The sequence below is a fragment of the Boleophthalmus pectinirostris genome, unplaced genomic scaffold, assembly GCF_026225935.1.
Source record: "Boleophthalmus pectinirostris isolate CB_2022bp ecotype Guang Dong unplaced genomic scaffold, ASM2622593v1 HiC_scaffold_21, whole genome shotgun sequence".
Lineage (NCBI taxonomy): Eukaryota > Metazoa > Chordata > Actinopteri > Gobiiformes > Gobiidae > Boleophthalmus > Boleophthalmus pectinirostris.
Window position 1 is genome coordinate 3,560,280 of NW_026571175.1, and position 26,330 is coordinate 3,586,609.

Below are 26,330 nucleotides of genomic sequence, written 5' to 3' on the forward strand. Positions count from 1 at the left end.
CTCATGTTTCTTGCGGGAAAACTCCACATGTTTACATCCATCTTTATACATCTTTTTCTCTCCTCCTCTTTTCTCTGATCGGAACGAGCTTTTCTACACCTCGTCCTTGTGCACGTGGGGTTTGACTTAAAGGTGCTGGTTCAATTCTTTTACGTTCATGTGTATTTGAAACATTTGTGCACGTAAACCTCACCGGCTGTACAATATCTATACCTACAATATCTGTGCACTGAATGTGTAGTAGGATGAGCAGATTTTCAAAAGAACAATCTGGGACATCCCTGTTTTTTTAGTGCTTGGTAATAATACAATTGTGTGAAAGTGCGTGATTAAGGTAAACTGTAAACTGCAGAGACCATTCATGACGAACATGAGTCAGTATAGTCACATTATCATTGTTTTTGTCATTTTTAAGCAGCTTTTCTGTATTTTACCGAAACAGATAACAATGTATGTCTCTCTACTGTTGGCAGGTTACACATTCGTCCAAAATAGGGACACCTGGGACATTTCTTGAACAAAACTGGGACAAATCAGTGGTTTTGTGTAAATCTCCTTGGACAGGGGACACAGCTCTTAAAACTGGGACTGTCCGGGTAAATAGAGACGTCTGGTTACACTGATGCAGAGCAAGTTGTGACTTAAACTCAAGTCAGACTTGAGTCACTATTTTTAGGACTTGAGGCTTGACTTGATAATGACTTGGGAGTTGACTCGGACTTGAGGCCTGTGACTTATGAAGGCTTAAGAAGCACTTTTAAATATGAATTCTTTCTAGTCTGACAGTAATGATTTACACTAAGATCTTGTCAAGATGTTTAAAAAGAAAAAATAGCCTTTCTACAACTCTTGCATACTCTATAAATACTCATAAATATACTATGAACTTTACAATACAATTTATCTTAAAATGTATATAATCTGCAAAAATCGAACCTCTATTTGGTTCTTTGGTTTAAAGACATGAAATGACTTGAAGCTCAAAGCAGACGACTTGGACTTGACTTGGACTAATGGGACAATGACTTGAGACTCAACTTGGACTTGTCTGTATTTGACTTGGGACTTGACTTGGACTTGAGGTTAAAGACTTAAGACTTTCTTGAGACTTGCCAAACATTGACTTGGTCCCACCTCTGCTCTAATGTATAGGTTACTCTATATTCAAGTCGTGGGGAAGTTCTTAACGTTTGACCCATCCTTTAGTGCAATCTAGTGCTTCTTGGGTTTCTTCTGGTGGTACTCACTGGGTCCTTTGTCATTTTAAAGGCCTTATATTACACACAAGTAACTCTTGTGAGCTTTAAGTTGTGTTATAATGTTGTTACCTCCTCAAAAACAGACCTGGAGTTTCATTCACACATGTTTGAGTAATCCTTTATTATTAGTCTGTCAACATCTCCAAAGCTCAAAATGCTCTGTTCCACGTTGTGATGTCATGATATGGTAGTTTTCAAGTTAACAGCTATTACCTTTTATTCAGTTCATTGGAGATTGAACATTGTGGGCTGAAATTGTGAAAGTGAAGGTGTATGTTGTATGTATCTGTGAGTGGACCACTTCCTGTATTACCACATGACATCACAAGGTGGAAAGTTTTCAGTTTGAGAGAAGAACTCATGTGAATGAAACAACAGTATAACATAGACCAGAAAGCAGTGTAACATGACCTTTAAACTATGTTATTTTAGAGAAATTGTTTGCATGTTTTTGTAACACAGCAATAGCAATTTAAAAACTGTTTTTTGCACTTTAGGCTGCTGGTGTCACCTGCTTATCTCCATGGACATAGTTTAAGTTTAATACCTTACTTATTAGATTAGACTTGTGGTTTGTTGATTTAATAATAGAATTCTGTTAAACTTCACATTATAAACACATCAAGAAGAATTGAAAGACTGAAATCTGAACTGACAAATACAAGAATCACATTTCAGAACATAATTGTACAGATCTAAACTACATGGTCAGCCGTTTTTATGCAGAATAAGATAGAAGATTTTGTTTGTGGAGGAAATTGTGGTACTTTTGCAGCCTTTGCAATTTGCTAATTGTGATTCATCTTGCAGCTCTACTTTGTAATAATTCTCCCATCTTTTTCCCCTCACAGATCGCCTCTCCTCTCCTCTCTCCTTGATGGACCGAGAGGAGGAGGCCTCTGGCTCCTCCGCTGTCTTCGGGGAGGTGTGTAACTCCATCCGCGAGCGCAGTATCGCGGAGAACAGCTTGGTGGTGCTGTTGCAGGGCGTGCAGGGTCAGGTGACCACGGTGGAGCTGAGGGACGAGAGCAGTGCGCGCGGCAGAGTGGTGAACGTGGACGCCTTCATGAACATCAGACTGTGTGATGTGCAGTTCAGAGACAGGAGGGGAAGGGAAACTCGGCTACAGGACCTGTTCATCACCGGGAGGAACGTCAGGTACAAATTACTAGGGCTAAGAAGTTGCAAATACAAAACATACCTCGATACATAGGCCACTGTACTATACATTTTGATTCAGTACAATTCGATTCAGTTCAGTAGAAAACAAAGGCTAGATCATGGCTGTGATACTACTGTGTGCGTTGCCATGAGTCTGACAATACATATCTTGATATGCCTGTCACGATTCAATATATCAGGATATATACTGATACAAAAACATAGGACAATATATTGCGATTTATCAATAATTACTTCTATTAATACAGTCACACACTGCACCTTCACGAGAACACAGTTGTATGAAATATTTATAAAAATGTTTAAATCATCAAAACAGTGAATGTAACTAATGAATTTTTGAAAAAATATTATTTAAAAAATCGATTCACATGCATTTTGAATTGATTTGAGAATTGGGCAATGAAGTATCACAATATATCATTGAATCAAAATTTTCATACACCCCAAAGTGATACTGAAAGTCTTTAAGTCCACTAAGTTCGTGCAAAGTTAATATGATAAACACCCATTTTACTCATCAAACCAGTGTCAACACAACACAACTGTAGCTCGTACACAAAATAATTTAGTAAAATATACCTAAAAATACTCTTGGCAATATTGATACAGCAGCCCACGATACCAATACTGTACGGTTCTGTTATTTAAAAAATTAATATTGTAGTTTTCAGATTCTAGAATGATCTCATACTCCCAGTAGGGCCCGGTCAAGCAGAAGTAAACAGCAAGGCCAAAAATTCAAGTTAATGCATCTGATATAAAAATGTATTGAACAGATACATATGTACTCTAGTTTATGAAACTGTTGACCTTTTTTCTGTATCATTTTTGGTTCTAAAGTTCCATATGTTTTAAACAGACCATGTATGAAACATGGAACAAAAATGATTTCCCTAATTTCAAAGACCTGCAAATCATGTAAATAAATGGATGTATTTCATCATATCTTGTGTTATTCCATCTTTGAACTGTTCATGAAGGTACATGATTTTTCAAAAAACAATGTATTTAAAATGATAAAAATTTGCTTGGAAGGACTGACATATTTTATAGAAATAGTTTCCTTTCATTTTGAAGTAATATTAAAGTATTTGGAAGAAAAAAGTTGACAAATGATGTAAAATCCTGCACCTTCTACTTGTTTGCACAATTTTCCCTCCGTTACTTTTCCCTCCGTTACCATGACCTTTCTTAATAAAAAATCTCATGACTCAAAAACTAAGAGGTTTTTCAACCTAATCTTGTACCATATGGTAGAAAACTATATGAAGCAAATATTCAAACCAGTTTGTTAAGGATATGGAAGTGAGAACCAAGAGTTATCACTGTTTGGATTTATTGCCCAAAAAGTGCTGCATATTTCATTCCCTCCGTTACTGACATGAGTTTTTAAATTTTTTGTCAACAACTTGAAAGAATATCACAGGTTTAACTTGACCCTGTTGGAGTGTAACTCTTTCCTAATTCTGATACTTTACTTATTTCAATAGTCCCTCTAGTTTCTGAATAAGAGACATTTGAAAGTAAAAAACCCTGCCCCTGTTTCCCTCCGTTACCTCTTGACCAGACTTAGTAGTAATGTAGGCTGCACTAGTGTTGAGATGTGAGAATAGAAGAGTGGCAGGGCAGCCAGTCTAATTACAGATAAACGAAAGCTTTAAAGTAACATAACATGATACTTAAAATGTGTTTGAATGTAGGAGCTACAAGAGCAGCCCCATGTGCAAAAGCAAACGTTCGTTCTTGTTTCTTATGAACTGTCAAGTGTCCTTAACAGTGCGTCTCTCCTCAGGTACGTGCACATCCCAGACCACATGGACATCCTCCAAACCATCCAGGACCAGATCAGACGGATCCACCGAGTCCGGAACTTTGGGAAGGACGGAGGAGGGCGCAAGGAATTCACCAAGAGCAAGAGATAAGAGTGAGAAAGAAAGAAAAGAAGGACAGGTTTAAGTTCTGTGGACAATCTCTGGACAATGAAAAGGACTCTTGTAACGTGGGTCATTTTATGTTGTAGTTTGACATTCAGTTAATCAAAACTATAGTTTTTTTTACATCTTTTTTTTTCTTTTTAATTTGTATCATTTGCAGATTTAGTCAGATTATTTGAGTTTAGAAACACATTTACCCATTTAAAGTATAGTTTAAGCAGAGCTGGAGACAGGTCAGAGTTCTCAGGTGGAGTTTGCTGTGTGACTGTCAGATGCAGATTTCTTGACCTGGTTTATGGCTCATATCTCTTTGATCACTGGGCCTATCCACATGAAACCAAACAGGCACAAAGTTCAGTGTCTCTGTCAGGAGAAATAAACTAAAGTCAAATGATTTTTTTCACAACTGCCTCAGAAATTATTATTCATCCCCATTATTCTACCCCAAAGACACAACCTAACTCATTTGTCACAGTAGATTCAATTCTCTTGATACTTTGCGGTGACATAACGCTGGGGGTGTTTTACATATATCTCTATGGTGGAATGTTCAGCATTTACCACTGTGACAGAATGCACACTAAAAAGCTTTAAAACAGTCTGAAAATGTTCAGACTGAAACATTTTCAGGAGCCTGTGATCAGTCCGAGTGTTCGTAGTTCTGTTTAGGAGTTTGATTTTGAACTAAAAGGTGAGAGCGACTCGCTGAAAAACTCTTGGCTCACTTGTGTCTGTAATTTGATGTGTGAGAGACTTGATTCACAGCACAAATCATCTCAGTCAGCTCTTTCTGGTCAGATTATGTTCAAATAAAGCTCAGATAAAACTGAACAGGGTTTCCACGGTCATGGAAATCCTGGAAAAGTCATGGAAATTGAAAATGTCATTTTCTAGGCCTGGAAAAGTCATGAAATTTTAGTATCTCTTTCACATAACTCCAGCGTACTGTTAAGTTCTCATGAGGCTATTCTGATTATTTCTGAACATCTGAAAAGAGACAACAATAAATGCACTGACACTTTGGCTGGGTATCAGTAAGAAGTTGTCGATACGATACATACCTCGATACATAGGCCACGATACGATACATATCTCAATACAGCGCACTTTCGATTCAATACGGTATATTTAAAATCGATTCCATATTGTTCAGTAAAAAACAATGGCTTAATCCTGGCTGTGATTCTAAAAGTCTTTGTTAAACCACTTCTTGTGTAAAGTTCATATGAAACAAACATTTATCATCATCAAAACAGTGAAAAGGTCAAATGTGTCACATAAATGAGTTTCCTTTCTCTGAACAAACAACAAATCTGTAGCTGTAACAAAATATATTTTTTATTTTATTTATTTATTTCGGTCACAGGTATATTTTGACATTAATTCACAAACAGTGATATTTAACATACACAGACTGAAAAGGTGCAGGCTGAAGCTTAAGCTTATTCTGCCTTTACCCTTTATTCCTTTGTCAGAGCTTCATCTTGACACCAGTTCATCTTCAAAAATACAGCAGGAGGAAACAAACAAATCAGAAACAGAACAACAAAGTTCTACAGCACAAACTAAGTCTCATATTTCATGTATCTGTCCAGAGTTAAACATTTAAACTTCTTTATAAGGTGAAAGAGACTGGTGCACAATTTGAGGTTTTCTGTACAGTTGTTCCACAGCTCCAGCTCTTTAACAGATTTACAAAATTTCAAATGTTTGTTGTGATTTTCTTTTTGATAAACATGGTCATGCCTCTGAGCTCATATTGGCTCTTTCGGACTTAGTAAAATATACCAACAAATACTCAATATATCTATACAGCAGCCCACGATATTGATACTGTATCCTCACATTAAACAATACGATATATCGATATTTTGATATTTTTGCTCATCCCTAACTGACAGTATTTTGAATGTTAAAAAACTATCATCTCAAACCATAAGGTGAGTGGAAAGAGTTCACATTTCATATTTAGCCCTAAAAGTGAAGGTGCTGTAAAGTCATGGAAAATTCACTTTAGGTCATGAAAAAGTCTTGGAAAAGTTTTGAAATGTTGTCAGTGAAAAAGAGTGGGGAACCCTGAGTCTAATTTGAGTAACAGAGCTTCAGACCGAGTAGTGCTTCCAGTTAGCATCACACCCCTAGAGAACGTTGATGACATCAGCTGTAAACGATCAGCAGAATTCCTGTCCAGTTTTCCACCGTGCTGCACAGAGCCAGTGTTGTGTTTAATTGGAAAAAGTGAGTGTCCGAGGGGAGAGGACTGGACCCGGAAAATCTGACCACCGCAATATCATGAAACAAAACGAAATACAATAATACGGACAGGATTAGTCACAGAAAACATTTAACCACAAACACGTTACGCAATGGACCGTGGCAGAGTGGTTAGCCCGGCTCCTTCTCTCGGTGGGGAGGTTGTGGGTTAGACTCCTCATTGTTTGGCCTCTTGTTTTTAAATGACTTAAATTGGAGAATGTGTGGTATGTTTTTCCATAGGGTCAGGAGGAGGACAGGGCCGAGGCAAGAACGCACGTCAAACACTCAGCCTTTGTATATATTTAGCTGATGTCAAGACTTCTATAATGTGTAGAAAATTCAGAACTTCTTTAGTAGATGGTAGAGTGGTAAAAAATGGTCTTTGGTATTTGGTATTTCCAGTGTTTAGTGACTAGACCCAAGTGCTGCTCACTAAACATTAAACACTAAACGATATTAAGAAATAGACGCCAAACGATATTAAGGAATAGACACTAAACGATATTTAACAATATTAAATGATATTAAGGAGTAGACACTAAACGATATTAAAACGATATTAAACAATATTAAGGAGTAGACACTAAACGATATTAAAACAATATTAAACATGATATTAAGGAGAAGACACTAATCGATATTAAATGATATTAAGGAGTAGACAGTAAACGATATTAAACAATACTAAAACAATATTAAACGATATTAAGGAGTAGACACTAAACGATATTAAACAATATTAAGGATTAGACACTAAACGATCTTAAACGATCTTAAGGAGCAGACACTAAATGATATTAAGAAGTAGACGCTAAATCAGGGTCACCAAACGTTTTTCTCTGGGGGCCACATTATCTCTTCTGACTGTGATGGGGGCAGGGGGCAGGTCGGTCGTATAACAGAATTGTTATACGACGCAGATTATGTTTTTTGAAAACGGTGACACTTTCTTTACATATCAGACAAAAAAAGAATCGGTCGTTCACTGTTCTTTGAAAACTCAACACTGTCAAGTTTTCTTACTCAAGTTTCGTAGTCGCAGTGTAACACTTGCTGTTTTTCTGTCCTTAACTGCACTACAGAACTCTGCACGTGCGTTAACTGTCACTGTTTGATCTCGAGTTTGTCAGGTGATGAAAATTTGGCAGCAAATGTGAATACGTCATATAATGATTTAAATATAAATACTTCATATAAATGTCATCTTTTAATTGAAAAAATCAACAGAATACAAGACAAAGTTGTGTTGTTATTTGCCAGAAAGTAATTAAAAAAAGTAGGCCATGACACTTTTGAGGATTGCCTCAGGGCCAGTTCAAGTGTTGGGGCAGAGGGGCTGGGGGGGTCAGTCAAAGGGTCAGGGGATCGGGCGTGGAGGGCTGCAGTTGGCCTGCGGGCCTTAGTTTGATGACCCCTGTGCTAAACGATATTAAACAATATTAAGGAGTGGACGCTAAAGGATATTAAGGAGTAGGGATGTGCAAAAATATTGAAATATCCATATATCGTATCGTTTAATGTGATGATACAGTATCGATATCGTGGGCTGCTGTATTCATATATCACCTAAAGTACTTTTTGGTATATTTTGTTAAATTATTTTCTTATAGCTCTATGTTTTTGTTCTTTGTTTGGAGGAAGGAAACTTTTTTAAGCTACACATTTGAGATTTTCACAGTTTTGAGGATTAAAATGTTTGTGTTTCATATGAACTTTGTTTTGTTTGAACTTTGTTTGTTAAACCACAGGAAGTGGTTTAACAAAGACTTTTTGTATCACAGACATGATTTAGCCTTTATTTTCTACTGAACCCTACTGAATCGATTTGAAATATATTGTATTGAATCGAGAGTGCACTGTATTGAGATATGCATCATATCGTGGCCTATGTATCGTATTAGTGACTTCTTAATGATACCCAGTCCTATTACGGAGTAAACTCGATACTCAATACCGATTCCAATACCGTGATGATAATAAATAAAAAAGCACTCTTTCTTTTAACCAGGGATCTCCAACCTGTAGCTCGGGATCTGCTGGGAGCTCTCCAAACTTTCCAAGTAGCTCTCCAGTGGATTTCTGAATTACATGGATTGTGCTGAATAAACTAAATTTTATTAATGAAATGCCTGTTACCACTGTGCATGTGTGGACACTAAATGGATAATGGTTTATGTTTTATAGGCATCTAACTGTACCACAAATCTCACCGTGACTTATTTACTCAATTTCTTGCGACCGCTAAAACTAGTATCTCTCTGGGATTTTCATTTTGTATATGTAGCTCACCAGAGAAAAAATGTTGAAGACCCGCGCTTTAGACAATGACCTCTGTTCACGCTTATATCACAAAACTAGAAGACGTTTGGAAACATGCAGATGACGACTTCCTTTGGGCTCTGCAGACAATAAAATCTGGGAAAACTGAGAAAATGGCCCAGTTTTCTTCATCTAGTTGTCGTAGTCTTCTTTCTTTTTTTCCTTTTATAAATTGCCTATTAGTTTGTGTATTATAATTTGTCTAACTTAAAAAAAAGATGTCATTGTAGTGTTCCGTTATGTTCAGCAGATCAACCAGCTGCCTGTGAGTGACATCGAAGTCCCCCAGGGAAAGATTTGTCAGGTTGTGAAGACGCTGCTGCTGAATCCAGGCTTTTATCACATGTCCAGTGTCGGGAACTACATCGGAAATCGTCATCCACATGTTTCCAAACGTCTCCTGGTAAGCATGAATAGGGCCGATAGAATATGATTTTCCACATTAAATGGTTTTCTTTTCTATTCTCATGTGTCATTATATCTGTGTAATCCCCAAAATGCAATTAATATTATGCAGAATTGAGTTAAGGACAATATTTTCTGTTTCTCATGTGCCCCATGGAAAACAGAATTGCCCAGCCCGGGTCTACAGGATGTTGTGATGTCATGTGAAACTCAGCTCTACTGACTTAACTCCAGCAGTGTCTTTAGTTTGACTGACTCCAGAACATAACCAGATAAGCCCTGTGCATTTCTGTTCTCCCATGTCGTCTAAATATACACGATATGCATTTCTGTGGTGTCATGGGCTCACTGGCTCACCGTGTAAATCTGTCCTTTTATTGTTTCTGAAAATAATTCTCAGTTTGAAAAATGCCACAGAAATGTATACAAGTTTCGTTTTTGTTGTTTTTTTGTTATTTTAGTCTTGAAACTAGGACTAATCCAGGACTAACCCAGGTCTAATCAAGAACTGAACCAGGTCTAAACCAAGACCAAATCTGGACAATACCAGGTCTAAACCAGGTCTAAAGCAGACTAAACCAGGACTAAACCAGGACCAAATCTGGACAATACTAGGTCCAAACCAGGTCTAAACCAGGACTAAACCAGGTCTAAACCTGGACTAAACCAGGACTAATCCAGGAGTAAACCAGAACTAAACCAGGTCTAAAGCAGGACTAAAGCAGGACTAAACCAGGACCAAATCTGAACTATACCAGGTCTAAACCAGGTCTAAACCAGGACTAAACCAGGACTAAACCAGGTCTAAACCTGGACTAAACCAGGACTAATCCAGGAGTAAACCAGAACTAAACCAGGTCTAAAGCAGGACTAAAGCAGGACTAAACCAGGACTAAACCAGGACCAAATCTGAACAATACCAGGTCTAAAACAGGTCTAAACCAGGACTAAACCAGGACTAATCCAGGACTAAACCAGGTCTAAACCAGGTCTATACAAGGACTAAATCTGGACAATACTAGGACTAAATCAGGTCTAAACCAATACTATACCAGTTTTGAGCAAGGTCTAAACCCAAGATTAAACTAAGACTAAATACTTGGACTAAATCAGATCTAAACGAGGACTAAACCAAGATTATACCAGGACTAAAGCAGGTATAAAACAGGACTAAACCAGGGTTACACCAGGATAAAACCTGGACCAAATGTGGACAATACCAGGACTAAGCCTGGACTAAACCTGGACTAAGCCAGGACCTAACCAGAGCTAAACCCGGTCCATTTCAGCCTCTGCGTGCAGAGCGGTGTGATAGGAGAGCTGTAGTGTTTGTCTTGGTTGAGTTGTGTTTGTGTGAGTCGGACACTGGTCTGAGCTGCTCAAACCACAAAATGAAAGGTTCCACTTAAAAAAAAACATGATTCATTGCCACGGTAACGCACCCAGAATAGAGCATAGGGCTGTGTGCAAAAACAGCCACGAAAACAAAAACAATAGACTACTTTTATAACAAATCTGCACCTGCTGAACCCTGGAGGGACTCAAGATCAGTTACGAAACATGGAGTTAAGTATACAGGTCTAATCTAGAACTAAACCAGGACTGTGTCACAACTGGACTAGGTCTGGGAACTGGACTGAGGTCTGGACAAAGAGTACGTTCACACGCAAATGGAGCGAAACCTGGACTGAATTTAGACTAAACAGGGACTAAACTATTTTGAGACCAGTTCACCTCGGAACCAATGAACCAAAATGGGGACCTAGAGTGGGGTTTAAACCAGGACTAAACCAGGACTAAACTAGGTCTAAACCAGGACTAAATCAGGATTAAACTAGGTCTAAATCCGGAATGAACCAGGACTAAACCAGGACTTAACTAGGTCTAAACCAGGACCAAATCAGAACTAGATAAACCATAAAAGCAATTATAATTTTGAGACCAATTCACCTTGGAACCAATTAACCAAAACGGGGACCAACAGTGGGGTCTAAAGCCAGGACTAAACCAGGACTACACTAGGTCTAAACCAGGATTAACCAGGGCTAAACTAGAACCAAATCAGGACTAGATAATCAACAAAAACAATTATAATTTTGAGACCAATTCACTTTTGGAACCAATTAACCAAAAGGGGGCCAATAGTGGGATCTAAAACCAGGACTAAACCAGGATTAAACTAGGACTAAACCAGGACTAAACCAGGAATAAATCAGGACTAGATAAGCCACCAAAACAACTATAATTTTGAGATCATTTTACCTTTGGAACCAATTGGGGACCTACAGTTTAAACCAGGTCTAAACCAAGTCCAAACAGGACTTAACCAGGACTTAACCAGGACTAAACCAGGACTGAACCAGGACTTGACCCAGACTAAACCAGGACTAAGCAAGAGACCCCTGCACCCACACAAAGAGAGCATTAATCCCAGAGGCCTGAGACTCAGAGCTGATTCACTTTCTGTTATTTCCTGTTCCACCCTTTTTCCTTCAATAGGAATGGACCTGGACTGGACCTGGACTGGACCTGGACTGGACCAGGTCTAACTTAGGTCTAAATTAGGCCTGAACTAGTACTGAACCAGGTCTAACTCAAAATTAAACCAGGACTGAACCAGATCTAACTCCAGACTAAACCAAGACTGAATTAAGACTGAACCAGGTCTAACTCCGGACTAAACCAGGACTGAACTAGGACTGAACCAGCTCTAACTCAGGACTAAACCAAGACCAAGCCAGATCTAACCTCTGACTAAACTAGGACTTAACTAGGACTAAACCAGGTCTAACTCCTTAGTAAACCAGGACTGAACCTGAACTAACTCCAGACTAACTCGGGACTAAACCAGGACTGAACCAGGCCTAAAGCTGGACTAAACCAGGACTGAACCAGGTCTAACTCCGGACTAAACCAGGACTGAACTAGGACTGAACCAGGTCTAACTCCGGACTGAACTAGGACTGAACTAGGATTGAACTCAGGTCTAACTCAGGTCTAACTCCGGACTAAACCAGGACTGAACTAGGACTAAACCAGGTCTAACTCCGGACTAAACCAGGACTGAATCAGATCTAACTCCGTAGTAAACCCGGACTGATCTGGGACTGAACCAGTTCTAACTCAGGACTAAACCAGGACCAAGCCAGATCTAACCTCTGACTAAACCAGGCCTTAACTAGGACTGAACTAGGTCTAACTCCGAACTAAACCAGGACTGAACCAAGACTGAACCAGGACTGAACCAAGACTGAACCAGGACTGAACCAGGACTGAACCAGGACTGAACCAGGACTGAACTAGGACTGAACCAGGTCTAACTCCCGACTGAACTAGGACTGAACTAGGATTGAACTAGGTCTAACTCAGGTCTAACTCTGGACTAAACCAGAACTGAACCAGGTCTAACTCCGGACTAAACCAGGACTGAACCAGGACTAAACCAGGACTAACTCAGGACTAAACCAGGAGGTATGTTCACTAAACTAAACTGAGCCCATTTCACTGGAACTTGGACTTACAATCCTTTTTTTTTAGTCCTGATCTAGTCCAGGTTTGGATCTGGTTTAGTCCCAATTTTAATGCGATGAGTGTGCACAAGTGTGAACACAGCCTGAAACTGGACTCTAGACCAGGATTAAGGACCGGCCAAGACCTCATCATGGACTCTACTGTAAGGACTCTACTTAGGACCAGACCAGGACTTAGACCGGGATCAGATTCTGGACTGGACTTTGGTCTTGTGTAGTCATAGCTGCCCTGGGCCTGATTCTGATTACCAAAGGGCCTCTCAGTCACACAGGAAAGATGAGTAAAGTGTCTCGCCCAAGGACACAAGGGAATGCACATTTATATTATTGCAGTTTTTTAGTTTTTTTTCCACCGATATTGAACTTTTTTTTTTTTTGGACTTTGTTTCTGTAGCTGTGGGCGTCCATTTTGTTTGTTTTGGTGTGAGCAGGAAACAGGAAGTGGGTCTGCGCCTGATGAGGACTGTGATGAAGATTAAGGAGTGGAGGAGAGAGAAAGAGAGAGAGGGAATCGAGAGCGTGTGAGAGGGAGGAAAAAGAGGGAGAGATGATTGATAGTGGGAAAGATGGAGAGAGGAGAAAGGAAAGAAGAGAGAAGAAGAGAGTGGTGGGAAGAAAAGGGTATGGAAGAGGAGGAGAGAGAGAAAGAGGAAGAAAAGGGAGGGATAGAAGAGGGTGGGAGAGACAGAGAGAGGGAAAAGGGTGGAGTAGGAGAGAGAGAGAGAGAGGAGGAGAGGAGGAGGAAGAGGAGTGTCAGAATAGTCAAATGGGACGTCCTGAGACAGACACAGACTTTGAGTGAAAACAACTCCACTCAGAGACATGGAGCTCTTATACAGGACTGAACCAGGACTAAACTAGGACTAAACTAGGACTAAACCAGGACTAAACCAGGACTAAACCAGGACTAAACCAGGATTTAACCAGGACTGAACCAGAAGCCACTGATTGTGAATTTGAACCAAACAGAGGTGAGTGACTTTTGACAATTTAATACAAAACTGGTTCTCTCCTCTTTTTTTTTTTTAGATATTGACATATACTTAAGCAATATTAATTATCTTTTTTTCTTTTAATTTTGAGAAATATATGAAAATATTCTACAAATTTCTGTTTCTGTTTAAATTTCTAAATATACCAGAGCACAATTTATACTCTTGTCTCTTCAAATTCAAATGAGAATTGCGTAAAACAAAACAGATTTATAATAAGTGTGCAGGTTATTCAACTAAAATCAGGATAGAGATAAAGATATTTTCCAGGAATTATAATTAAAGGCACACTGTGTAACTTTTCTGGATCTGGAATGTTCCACACTATGAACTTTGCACTTGGAACACTTTGGAAATTGTTTGTGAAATGTGGAAAAATGTGAAAAATAAAGTGGATTTGGATTGGAATGTCTCTGTGCGTGTGTTCATACTGTGAGTGGGCTTGCCTCTCCACAGATCTGATCTTTAGTTAAGATTAATGTCATGCTGTGGAACATTCCAGACAAAACAAGATGAAGATACAATTTAATATCTCCACAGGTGACGTTTGTTCTTCATCTTGCAATACTATGTTCACACTTTGAGCTTCTCCATGCATGTGCTCTTACTGTGAGTGGGCTTGCCTCTCCACAGATCTGACCTGTACCTTGGCTTGACGGCAATAGCTACTTTTCTAGATGTAACAGATTAATGTTATACTGTGGAACATTCCAGACAAAGCAAGATGAAGATTCACTTTAACATCTCCACGGGGAAGTCTGTTCTTCATCTTGTAATGCCATGTTCCACACTTCTCCATTCACATATTCTTACTGTGAGTGGGCTTGCCTCTCCACAGATCTGACCTGTACCTTGGCCTGGCAGCAGCAGCTATTTCTCTAGACCAGAGGTGTCAAACTCATTTTGGTCCGGGGGCCGTATCCAACCTACTTTGATCTCAAAGGGGCCGGATCAGAAAACTCATGTCATGTAAACCCCAAAAATAACAATAAGTTCAAATATTTGTGCAGAGAAACACAAATCTATTACAGAAATCTTTTTTAATTGATGAACTCTTTCTTTTACAAAATATTATAATATTATGAAGAACCTGAAACTTTAAGGAAAATCCAATTTCAACACAGAGTTTTAACATGAACTTGTATGTAAATAGGAATAAGTCAATTTTTGTTGTAAAATTCTGCACTCGGCTCCACTTTTCTCATGTTGGACATTTTTCTGATGAGGGTGTCACGGTCAACAGTCAAAACGATCGTCCTTTAAGAGCGTTTGGAAAGAGACAAGTCTTCATTTGTGCTGCTCTGGTGGGAGGGGCCACGTACAGAGACACTGGAGACGCTGCTGTGATAAACACCACAGAAAATTAACAAGATTTTAATACAAAATATAATACAAATATTTTAGTAGAAAATCAGCCAAGGGCCAGATTAAAGGTCTTGGAGGGCCGGATCTGGCCCCCAGGCCGTATGTTTGACACCTGTGCTCTAGAGGGTTATAGATTAATGTCATACTGTGGAACATTCCAGACAAAACAAGATGAAGATACACTTACCACTAATATCTCCACAAGGAAATCTGTTCTTCATCGTTCAATACCACAGGAGCAACAGAGTAGTTACATCTCCATGGAGACCACAGACCACCAAGAAAAGTTACATGGTGCCTCTTTAATCAAAATGGTGTAAAAATATGAATTACATCAAAACATGACATAACTTCTGTTGAAAGGAAATTTACACTTGTGAGTTTTAAGTTATGATGGAATGTTCCCTCCTCAAAACCACACGTGGAGTTGTGTTTTGTTTCATTCACATGTTTGAGTAACTCTTTAAATCCCAAAGCTCCAAACGCTCTGTTCCACCTTGTGATGTCATGAAGCTCTAGTTTTCAAGTGAACAGCTTTTTTTTTAACCTTTAGTTCAGTACACAGCAAAAAGTGGAGTGTTAAAATTGACTTTCACAGAATCAATTTGAACATTTTCTCAGGGTTTATATGAGTTATATGAGGGTTTATATGAATCTGTTCTAAAATTCATTTAACACTTTTAGAAATGTTAATTAAGTAACACTGGACCAAAGTTCCTGTTTAACCCTGAAATCAAGAGTTATATTAACTTTTTGAGAGTAAACGGATAACACTTTGTAGAGTTATCCTGACTTAGCTAAACAACACACAGAGGAGTTTTATATTTACACTTTATTTGAGTTAATTTAAGATGAAATTCTGTACAAAAGTGGTTCAAACTGGTCTTCTCTTTGATGTGGTGGGTGGGAGGAGCCAAATTAACACTAAGGAAAGTTGAATTAACACCAGGGGAAGTTGAATTAACACTGAGGGAGGTTGAATTAACACTAAGAGAAGTTAAATTAACACCAAGGAAAGTTGAATTAATATCAGGTGAAGCTGAATTAACACTAAGGGAAGTCAAATTAACAATATGAGAAGTTAAATTAACCCTAGGGAAAGTTGAATTGACACTAAGAGAAGTTGAATTAACACAAAGGGAAGTTGAATTAACACCAGGAGAAGTTAAATTCACACCAGAAGTTAAATTAACACCAGGGGAAGTTGAATTAACACTTGGGGAAGTTGAATTAACTTCAGCCATATCGACCCTAGCAAATAACCACAACTTGAACCCCCATTTAACTTTCAAATAGTTAAAGTAACACTATTTTTTGTTAAAAACAACTCTGAAATATTTTACCCTGAAATTTGAGGCTCCAGTTTTTGCTGTGTAGAGATTGGCAGTTCCAGGTCGTGATTCTGTATTCATTTGTTTATGGTGTAATTTGTTGTTTGTAGTCGACCAAACAGAAAGCCAAAGACAAGGTATAAAAATAAGTTTAAATTTAATAAAGTGAAAAAAATATATATAATGTAACAAAGGCTCAAATTAGGCAAATTATTAACAAAAAAAAAGCCGGGCCCAAAAGCCGGGGTAACTTAAATCAAACTGAACAGAACAAAACTAGCCCAACCAGACAAAGGAACAGAGGTGTTTCAATATTTGAGGACCAACTAAAACTAAACACAAGAGAGAGGAATTACACTAAATAATTAACTAAAACTACTAACTTAATCAACGTAACAAAAAGGCAAATAATACAGAAAATAATAAGTGATAATAAAGTGACCTTAAAGCAAACTAAACAAACTAACTTAATAAAACTAACTAAACCCCCCCGTTGAGTCATGATGGTTTCTCCCAAGGGTCCTCCATCCAGTGCTCAAAAAAACAAAAAGAACAAGTGTAAGTAAATCAGACTTAAATTAACTAAAATGTGTGCACTCAAATTAGAATATAAGTCTAAATAAAGGAATTAAATTATGTGTAATGTGATTGACTTAATGTAAATGAAATAATACTGACACTCTGGAGTGGTGGCAGAGGTATCCACCACATTGTTGTTAATATGTATTGATGGTGTATTAATGTTTACAGTGGAGCACTTCATTTTCAGTTCGAGAGGAATTCTAAAGCCTCAATGTGCAGGGCTTGTGGTTAAACGTGGCGTAACATGGGCCCTTTAACGGGAGCCTCAGACAGTTCATTAGGCCAGTGTGAGTTTTATGGAGTCACATCAGAGGAGCCAGATCAGAGGAGACTTTACTGCAGGATCTACTCTGGGCGTGAGGCGGGGACAGTCCAAGGTTTGATCTGCTCTTAAAGGGGAGGATGTGCATGCGTGTTTTATGGTCGTGTTTAAAGGGACGGCGCGCACGGAGGAGAGTGAGGGATTATGGGGAGTGTCTGGAAAAGTGTCAAACGCAGACAAAGGCGACCGAGGAGGATGAAACAAGCGTTCGTGACAGTTTGAGGAGGAAGTGGAAGTTTTCGTGATCATTGTGAGCGAGGGCGGGGTGCAAAACAAACTGTACAATGTTTTGAAGATCGTGTACTTGAACGTGCATAATGGAACTTTTCTGTGGGGGAGTCTGCCACCTGCTTGTCTCCATGGTGATGTTATTGCTTTAGGATGGTCCACATTATGGCATTAAACTTGTAAACTTTTTTTTCATATCGTATTTGAGCAAACTTTGTCTTTCCTCAGTACATGTATATTGTATAAGCGGCTCTTGAGGTCAAAATAAGTTCACGGTCTGCATCTAATTATAAGTTAGAGAATCAGGAAGTACATAATTAGCATGCTAGTTGTTGCAAGCATTACCGTGGCATGAAAACTCTGCTCTGGTCTCTGAAAGTTCATGATGAAGAATTAGGATGCTCTGAAATCATAAAGTAAGTGAGGAAGAACTTTGGATCACTGCAAACTCTTTACAATGAACCACTGTAGTTCTGTTTGTCATGTTTTAAAGAGGAAAAAAAACCTTAACCTCCAGATACAGACCCATCCTGCATTTGTCTTATTCTCAGTTTATGTTCAGGCGTCATGTGAAGCTCAGAACTTCCAGAATTCCCTCCCCAAGCTGCAGAGGCTGCACTAGCACTGACTCAGGACTGGTGCAGGTCTTGGGGTTTAGGGAGAGACCATCCAGATCAGAGAGATGCGTTTTAGGTTTAAACACACTGGATTTCAGCTTTGAAACTGGCAACACAAATGAGAGTCATGTGAGGCTCATTCTTCTTTCTGATTGGATTAAACATCAAATTCTAACATAAACATCTTGTCCATCGTGTCCAGTATTTTTGTGACTAAGAATAAACTAAACCCTGCCTCTGAGCACACTACTGCAGAAGACTCTAGTAGCCTGTAGTAGATTGCAGTAGCCTGTAGTAGACTCAGTAGTAGCCTGTAGTAGATTGTAGTAGCCTGTAGTAGCCTGTAGTAGATTGTAGTAGCCTGTAGTAGACTCTGTAGTAGCCTGTAGTAGATTGCAGTAGCCTGTAGTAGAATCTGTAGTAGATTGCAGTAGCCTGTAGTAGAATCTGTAGTAGACTCTGTAGTAGATTGTAGTAGCCTGTAGTAGATTGCAGTAGCCTTAGTAGAATCTGTAGTAGACTAAGCTACTGTAGTAGATTGCAGTAGCCTGTAGTAGAATCTTTAGTAGTGTAGTAGATTGCAGTACTAGTAGTAGTAGTAGTAGTAGCCTGTAGTAGATTGCAGTAGCCTGTAGTAGAATCTGTAGTAGCCTGTAGTAGATTGTAGTAGCTTAGATCTGTAGTAGACTCTGTAGTAGCCTGTAGTAGATTGCAGTAGTCTGTAGTAGCCTGAAGTGTTCCATTGTACAGTTCATACATACAGCCCATTATCAGTGTTGTGTTTGTGTGTCATGGGAATGTCCAGACTGTGTGTCTGTGGCCCCCAGAGCCTGAGGGGCCTGAGGGGCCCGGGGACAGTTTCCATCTGAACATATAGTCCTGTTCTGGTCTGTTTCATTAGACTGTGTGGAGTACATCCTATTATTACTGCAATTAACTACTACTGCTCTACTACTACTACTACTACTACTACTACTACTACTACTACTACTACAATAGATTAGTGGGTTTGGAAGGAGGATGGAAATGCACAGAGAAAAGACACTGAAGAAAATGTAAATCCAGCTGAAGGTTGTTGGTGCGATTCTCACTCTCGACATAAACATCACTGGTTGAGCGGTCAGATCATGGTCAGATCCACCCACCCACAGGTTGGCGGTGTGATTTCAGCTCCCACAGATGAATGCTGTTGTTGTGTCCTTAGGCAAGACACTTAACCCCCCTCACCCCCAGTGTCTGTGTGCACTGGTGTGTGAATGAGTGAGTGGTTTATGATGTAAAGTTCTTGGAGTGGCTTCAAGAGCGCTGTATAAAAATGTGACTGTTCACCAGTGGTGTGGAGGTGTGGAGTATTATTTCCTTGTCTAGAATGTTCCACAGTGTGACATTAAAGGTTACGTTCAATTAGCCCTGGTATTTTCCTTGTTTAGTCACAAACGTCTGAGACCTCAGAGCGGTGCAGTGTGGTTCACATTATGTAATGGCTCCCACTGGAGGGACTGGACTTTCCCAGAACTCTCAGATAAGATCAGGACTGATACTGGGACCAGACCTGAGACCAGACCCGAGACCAGACCCGAGACCAGACCCGAGACCAGAACTACCCGAGACCAGAACTGAAGAGACCAGACCCGAGACCAGACCCAGACCAGAACTGAGACCAGAACTGAGACCAGACCAGACCAGAAACCAGATCTGAACTTGGTCTAAATTTTGTCTGGTCACACACACACACACACACACACACACACACACACATAGATAAGCCTCTGAGTGCACTACTACTACTACTACTACAGTAGTAGTAGTAGTAGTAGTAGTAGTAGTAGTCTGTTACAACCTGGACAGTAGTAGTAGTACAATACATACTTCTGGTTGACTACAGCAGCAGCTGTCAGGACAGAGACTCTTGACCTGTTCAGAGGAGCTGCAGCTGAAGAGGTTTTAATCTTAAATCTCCCTGATGACAGGAAATGACTTTTGTTTTGTTCCAAATGTTCTGGAGGACGACCCCCAGACCCAGTGTCCTCACAGCTGTCTGCTCCAACAAGAACATGAACAGAACCAGACCCAGTGTCCTCACAGCTGTCTGCTCCAACATGAACATGAACAGAACCAGACCCAGTGTCCTCACAGCTGTCTGCTCCAACATGAACATGTGTGTACACATAGTGAAGTGTATCAGTAGATCAGCTGGTGGAGCGCTCGTTCACTGATCCAAAGGTTGGCAGTTTGAATCCCACTCTCAACACACAGATCACTGATTGAGCGTCAGATCCACAGGTTGGCGGTGTTAAAAGCGCTGTATAAACGTGACTATTGACCATATGACATGACACAAGTGAGATGAGTGAATGCCAACAGCAGTCATAGTAGTAGTAGTTATAGTAGTTATAGTAGTATTCATAGTAGTAGTGAGTGTGAGAAGGCACATGTTTGTGTGTACTCTGTGGTACTGTATCCCTTGGGCCCTGGGACCACAGGGGCCGGACTTGGACCAGATCCAGGACTAAGACCAGGACTAAGACCAGGATTAGGATCTGGTTTCAGGGTTCAGAGACTTTGAGCTTGTTTTTATCGACAGGAAACATCTCAAAGCACGAGGCGTGTGGGAACATGGCTCATGTGCACAACTGTTAACAACATTAAAGCTACATGACGGAACATTTACACAGTGACTTGAAGTCAGAATCACATGTGTGTGTGTGTACACTACACTACACATCACTACATGACACGACACGACACAGAGCATCACATTTACACACACATGAAAGTAGAGTTTATGAAACATTTCACTGAATCATGTTTGAGCAAACATCATGACATAAAGACTTGTATCATGACCAGAGGTGAGAGCAGAAAGACTTTTCTCACACTGACTTTTCAATGTGATTTTTATATATTAAATCAATTATAAACTGTACTCGAGTAAAAGTACTCTTACCTCAAAATAATATTACTCCACTACAAAGAACTACTGCAACTGCTACTATTATACTACTACGACAATTACAACTACTACTATAACTATTTCTACAACAACAACTGCAACAACAATTACTACTACACTACTATTACCACCACTAGTACTAAAAACTATGATTACTGCAACTACTCCCACTATTATTAGTACTACTTCTACTACTACTGCCACTGGTACTACAACAACTACTACTGCCACACTACAAATACAGCTATTAGTAATACTACTTCTACTGCTACTACTACTGTCACTGCTACTACAACTACTACTAATACCACTAGTATAGTAGTATTAGTACTAAAAACTTTTATATTGTATTATTAGAACTACTGCTACTACTACTACTACTACTACTACTACTAGTAGTAGTAGTAGTACTACTACTACCACCACTATTAGTACTACTACTACCAGAACTATTAGTACTGCTACTATTACTACTGATACTTCTACTACAACAATTTACTACTACTACTACTACTACTACTACTACATCTTTTAGTACTACTGCTCTTCCTCCTCGTCGTGGTCTGTGTTGAGTCCCAGAGCGTCTGGTGTTGTGTAATTGTGTCTCTGCTCGTTTCCTTTCAGACTCCTTGACGTCATAAAACCAAAACTTTCCCACTGGCCGCAAACGCCTCAGGCTCCTCCGTCTGCACTGACACTGTAAATATAAAAACTACAGGAAATCAGCAGTAAAAACTACAGGAAGTCCTCCGTGTTTTCCTCCCGCGACCTCTGACCCTGTTACATCAGAAGAACACCACAGTCTCTAAATGATGTCCTAATGTTTTAAACCACGTGAGCAGAGGAAGACCACAAACCCTGCAGATTTAGTTCTTCTCTCAAACTGAAAACACTCTCTTCCACCTCGTGATGTCATGTAGTGACACAGAAAGTGCTCCATTGTGTTTTTAAACTCCACACACCTTCACTAGAATCATTTGGATCATTTCAGCTTTGGAATTGCCAATCTCTACTGAACCAAAGGTAAAAGGAGCTGTTCACTTGAAAACTACCACTTTTCATGACATCACAAGGTGGAACAGAGCATTTGGAGCTTTGGAGAAGTACACAGATTAATAAGAAAAGGATACTCAAGTGTGTGCACTGCAAATTTCTCTGATCTGGCCACGATTTTAAAACTTATATCAGGTTCATCTTGTTTTCTGATTTATGATCAGTGTTGGGAAGGTTACTTTTAAAATATATGCCCCTACAGATTACAGATTACATACCAAAAAAAGTAGTTTTTAACATAATCCATTAAATTACTTAAAGTGAATAACGTAATCTGAATACTTTGGATTACTTGATTTGCTGTAGAGAAGCAAAGACCAGGATGTCGTAGCATAAGATGTTTTGTCTGATAAAAGAAAATAAAAAGTCCAGTCTTTACTGAACCAAATTAAAAATATTATTGATAGAAGAGGAGGAGACATGGTCCACGCAGCATGATTTAGTCCTGTTAAATCCTGTTTTAGACCTGGTTTAGTCCTGGTTTAGATCTAGTTTAGACCTGGTTTTAGACCTGGTTTTAATCCTGGTTTAGACCTGGTTTAGATCTAGTTTAGGGGATATAGCCCAAAATGTGAAAACAGGAAAATACTGCAGTGTAATCCATTTATTTCAACAAAGTAACTGTAATCCAATTACCACTCACTTAAACAGTAACTGTAACTGAATACAGTTACTCATAATTTGTACTCTGATTACATAACTCTGGTACATGTAATCTGTTACTCCCCAACAGTTTATGATCAATTTACTAGTTCATTGTAGTCTAGATGAGAACTTGTCAAGTAAAATGGTCTGTCCATGCAGCAAGATCATTTCACTACTTTTAAGTCTATATCTTAAGCTTTTTTGCAGTGTGAATGAAACAAAACACAACTCCAGGTCTGTTTTTGAAGAGGTAACAATATTCTAACATGACTTAATCCTCACAAGAGTCTATTTTGTGTACCGTAATTCCTGCACTATAGGGCACTCTGGATTATAAAGTGCACTGTCATTGAATGGTTTATTTTCGAACTTTTTTCCCATATAAACTGCACCGAACTACAAGACGCATTAAAGGAAACACAACAGTTAGATAAGTCAGTCAAACTTTATTTAATGCATTCACAATAACTCTCAACTTTGTTCATTTGTAACATGTAAAAAAATACTGTCTGAGATGCTAAATTGTTCGTGTATTCACAATAAGTCATAATAGTTCAAACAGTTGGGAGATTCCGGCGTCCAGCACGTCCACATCCCCCTCGTCATGATCCAAGTCAGTGTGTGGTTACTGTTCCCTGACAGTAATCCCTAATCCTCCTTTTAGTCCTGGTTTAGTTCTGGTTTTAGTCCTGGTTTTAGTTCTGGATTAGTCCTGTTTTAGTCCTGGTTTTAGTCCTGGTTTTAGTCCTGGTTTAGTTCTGGTTTAGTCCTGAGTTTAGTCCTGGTTTTGTTCTGGTTTAGAGGTGCGGGAAACTCGGGAGGAGGCACGGTCTGCACGGCGTGTGGGCATTTGAGTTATTTGCGCTTTCTCGGCCTGGTACCAAACGACCGACGAGCCGGCACCGGTGCACGACCCAGTGACTGGGAACCCCTGATTTAGGATGTTAATTGTTTACTAAAGAACTTTAACATGTAACCCTGAAGCCTGAGTCCTTCTGTATAAACTCTGTAAATAAACTCTTTGTCCATGTTTGTTTTTTCTTTATTTAAAGTGCACTGACTCTTTTCCTCTTTGTGATGTTTTGTATTTCCAGGAGCAGACCACAGATGTACACTCTGTAGAGACATGTCCTGCTGAACTCTCCCCTCCTCTTTTACCCTCCTTTTTCATCCTCTCTTCCCTGTCGTTCCTCTTGAGTGTGAGGATGGAGCCGATCCACAGAGACATGGAGCTGTTCAGTAACAGCATGGCCACATTCGCTCACATCAGAGGTACACAACACAACACCACTTTTTTCTTATGATATTTCAAACATTAAAAGCATTAGGCTGTAGACCAGTCAGTGTATATATCCATGTTCTTTACTGCATGTTTTCCAATACAAGACGTACAAGACAAAACATATTTTCACATTATTAACGGGCCCATAATACTCTGATTATTTTCTGAAGTATGTTGTATTGTTGTTTCTTCATCACACACATACTGGAGTTGTGTTTTGTTTCATTCACATGTTTAACACACAAACCCTGCACCTTTAGGATGAGTTCTTCCGTCAAACTGAAAACACCTTGTGATGTAAGACAAGAAGTGCTCCGTTGTGTTTTTAAACTCCATACACCTTCACTAGAATCATTTGGATTTCAGCCTTGGAATTTTTAATCTGTACTTCATGCAGTGTTGGGAAGGTGACTTTTAAAATGTAATCCCCTACAGATTACAGATTACAGATTACAGATTACACACACCAAAATGTAGTTTGTAATGTAATCCATTAAATTACTTTAGGTGAGTAACATAATCTGAATACTTTGGATTACTTGATTTGCTGTAGAGAAGCAAAGACAAGGAAATCGTAACATAAGATGTTTTGTCTGCTAAAAGAAAATAAAAAGCCCAGACTTTACTGAACCAAATTAAAAATATTATTGATAGAAGAGGAGAAGACACAGTCCGCACAGCATAGTTTAGTCCTGTTAAATCCTGGTTTAGTCCTGCTTTTAGTCCTGCTTTTAGTCCTGGTTTAGTCCTGTTTTAGTCCTGGTTTAGTCCTGTTTTAGTCCCGGTTTTAGACCTGGTTTTAGTCCTGGTTTAGTCCTGGTTTAGACCTGGTTTATTGTCCAGCAATGAGTGGAATTTCTGGAAAAAAAAAAAAAAAAAAGGGGGATTTAGCCCCAAATGCAAAACAGGAAAATACCGCCATGTAATCCATTTATTTCAACAAAGTAACTGTAATCTAATTACCACTCACTGAAACAGTAACTGTAACTGAATACTCATAATTTGTACTCTGATTACGTAACTCCGGTACATGTAATCTGTTATTCCCCAACACTGACTTCATGACATCACAAGGTGGAACAGAGTTTTGGAGATGCAGATAGACTGATAGATCATGGATTACTCAGACGTGTGGAAATGAAACAAAACACAACTCCAGGTCTGTTTTTAATAATGAGGTAACACTGTAACATGACTCGAACCTCACAAGAGTCAATTTTGCTTAATCTAGGACCTTTAAAAATGTAATAATATGAAATATGAGTAGCTGTAGCTGCCCTGGGGCTGATTGATGGAAGTGTGGCTGTAAATCTGCTCCATCTCACACATATATTCAAACACTGAGTTGTGATGAATCATGATACTGAAATTTTAAACTCACTTTCAGTAAGGAATAGACTCGATACTCAATGCCGATTATGACAACACAATGATAATTAAAAACACTTTCTTTTGACGTTTTTCCAAATGAAATGGTAATGTGTCTTATATGTGTGTCCATGTGTGTGTACTCGTCTCTGTGCTCTTCTGCTTGTCCTGATACAGCTCAACATCACTCTAAAGACATTCAGGAAAGACTCTGCTCTGTCCTGTCAATGACACTTTAGTATCAATACCTGTGAAAAATGAGTCTCGAGATCCTTTACTAGTGTACTTCTACAATCAATAAGTATCTGTTTTTTTTAATATATATTTTTAACAACCCCCCCCCCCTCTCTCTCTCCCTCTCTCTCTCCCTCTTTCTCTCTCTCTCTCTCTCTCTCTCTCCTTCTCTCTTTCTCTCTTTTCCCTTTCTCTCTCTCTCTCCTCTCTCCCTCCCTCTAATCTGTCTCTCCCTTACTCTCTCTCCCTCCTCTCCTCTTTCTTTCTCCTCTCCTCCCTCTCTCTCTCTCCCTCTCTCTCTCTCCCTCCCTCTCTCTCTCCCCTCTCTCTCATTCTCTCTCTCTCCCTCCTCTCCTCTTTCTTTCTCCTCTCCTCCCTCTCTCTCTCTCTCTCACTCCTCTCCTCTCTCTCACTCTTCTCTCACTCTCTCTCTCTCTCTCTCTCTCTCTCTCTCTCTCTCTCTCTCTCTC

At 39.3% G+C, this 26,330-nt stretch overlaps 2 protein-coding genes across 2 annotated transcripts in view; both read left to right on the forward strand.

Moving 5' to 3' along the window:
- lsm10 (LSM10, U7 small nuclear RNA associated) lies at nt 1-4,784 on the forward strand. The gene is made up of 3 exons (XM_020923821.2): nt 1-132; nt 2,111-2,417; nt 4,237-4,784. The coding sequence occupies exons 2-3, from the start codon at nt 2,137-2,139 to the stop codon at nt 4,364-4,366; spliced, it is 411 nt and encodes a 136-aa protein (XP_020779480.1). The 5' UTR covers nt 1-132; nt 2,111-2,136; the 3' UTR covers nt 4,367-4,784.
- Nucleotides 4,286-26,330, forward strand: part of eva1bb (eva-1 homolog Bb (C. elegans)) — a 24,156-nt gene continuing 2,111 nt past the window's right edge. Inside the window, exons 1-3 of the mRNA XM_055157169.1 lie at nt 4,286-4,368; nt 9,201-9,356; nt 24,071-24,248. Coding sequence (XP_055013144.1) covers nt 9,297-9,356; nt 24,071-24,248 — 238 coding nt within the window. The 5' untranslated portion in view covers nt 4,286-4,368; nt 9,201-9,296. The remainder of the gene's footprint in view (nt 4,369-9,200; nt 9,357-24,070; nt 24,249-26,330) is intronic.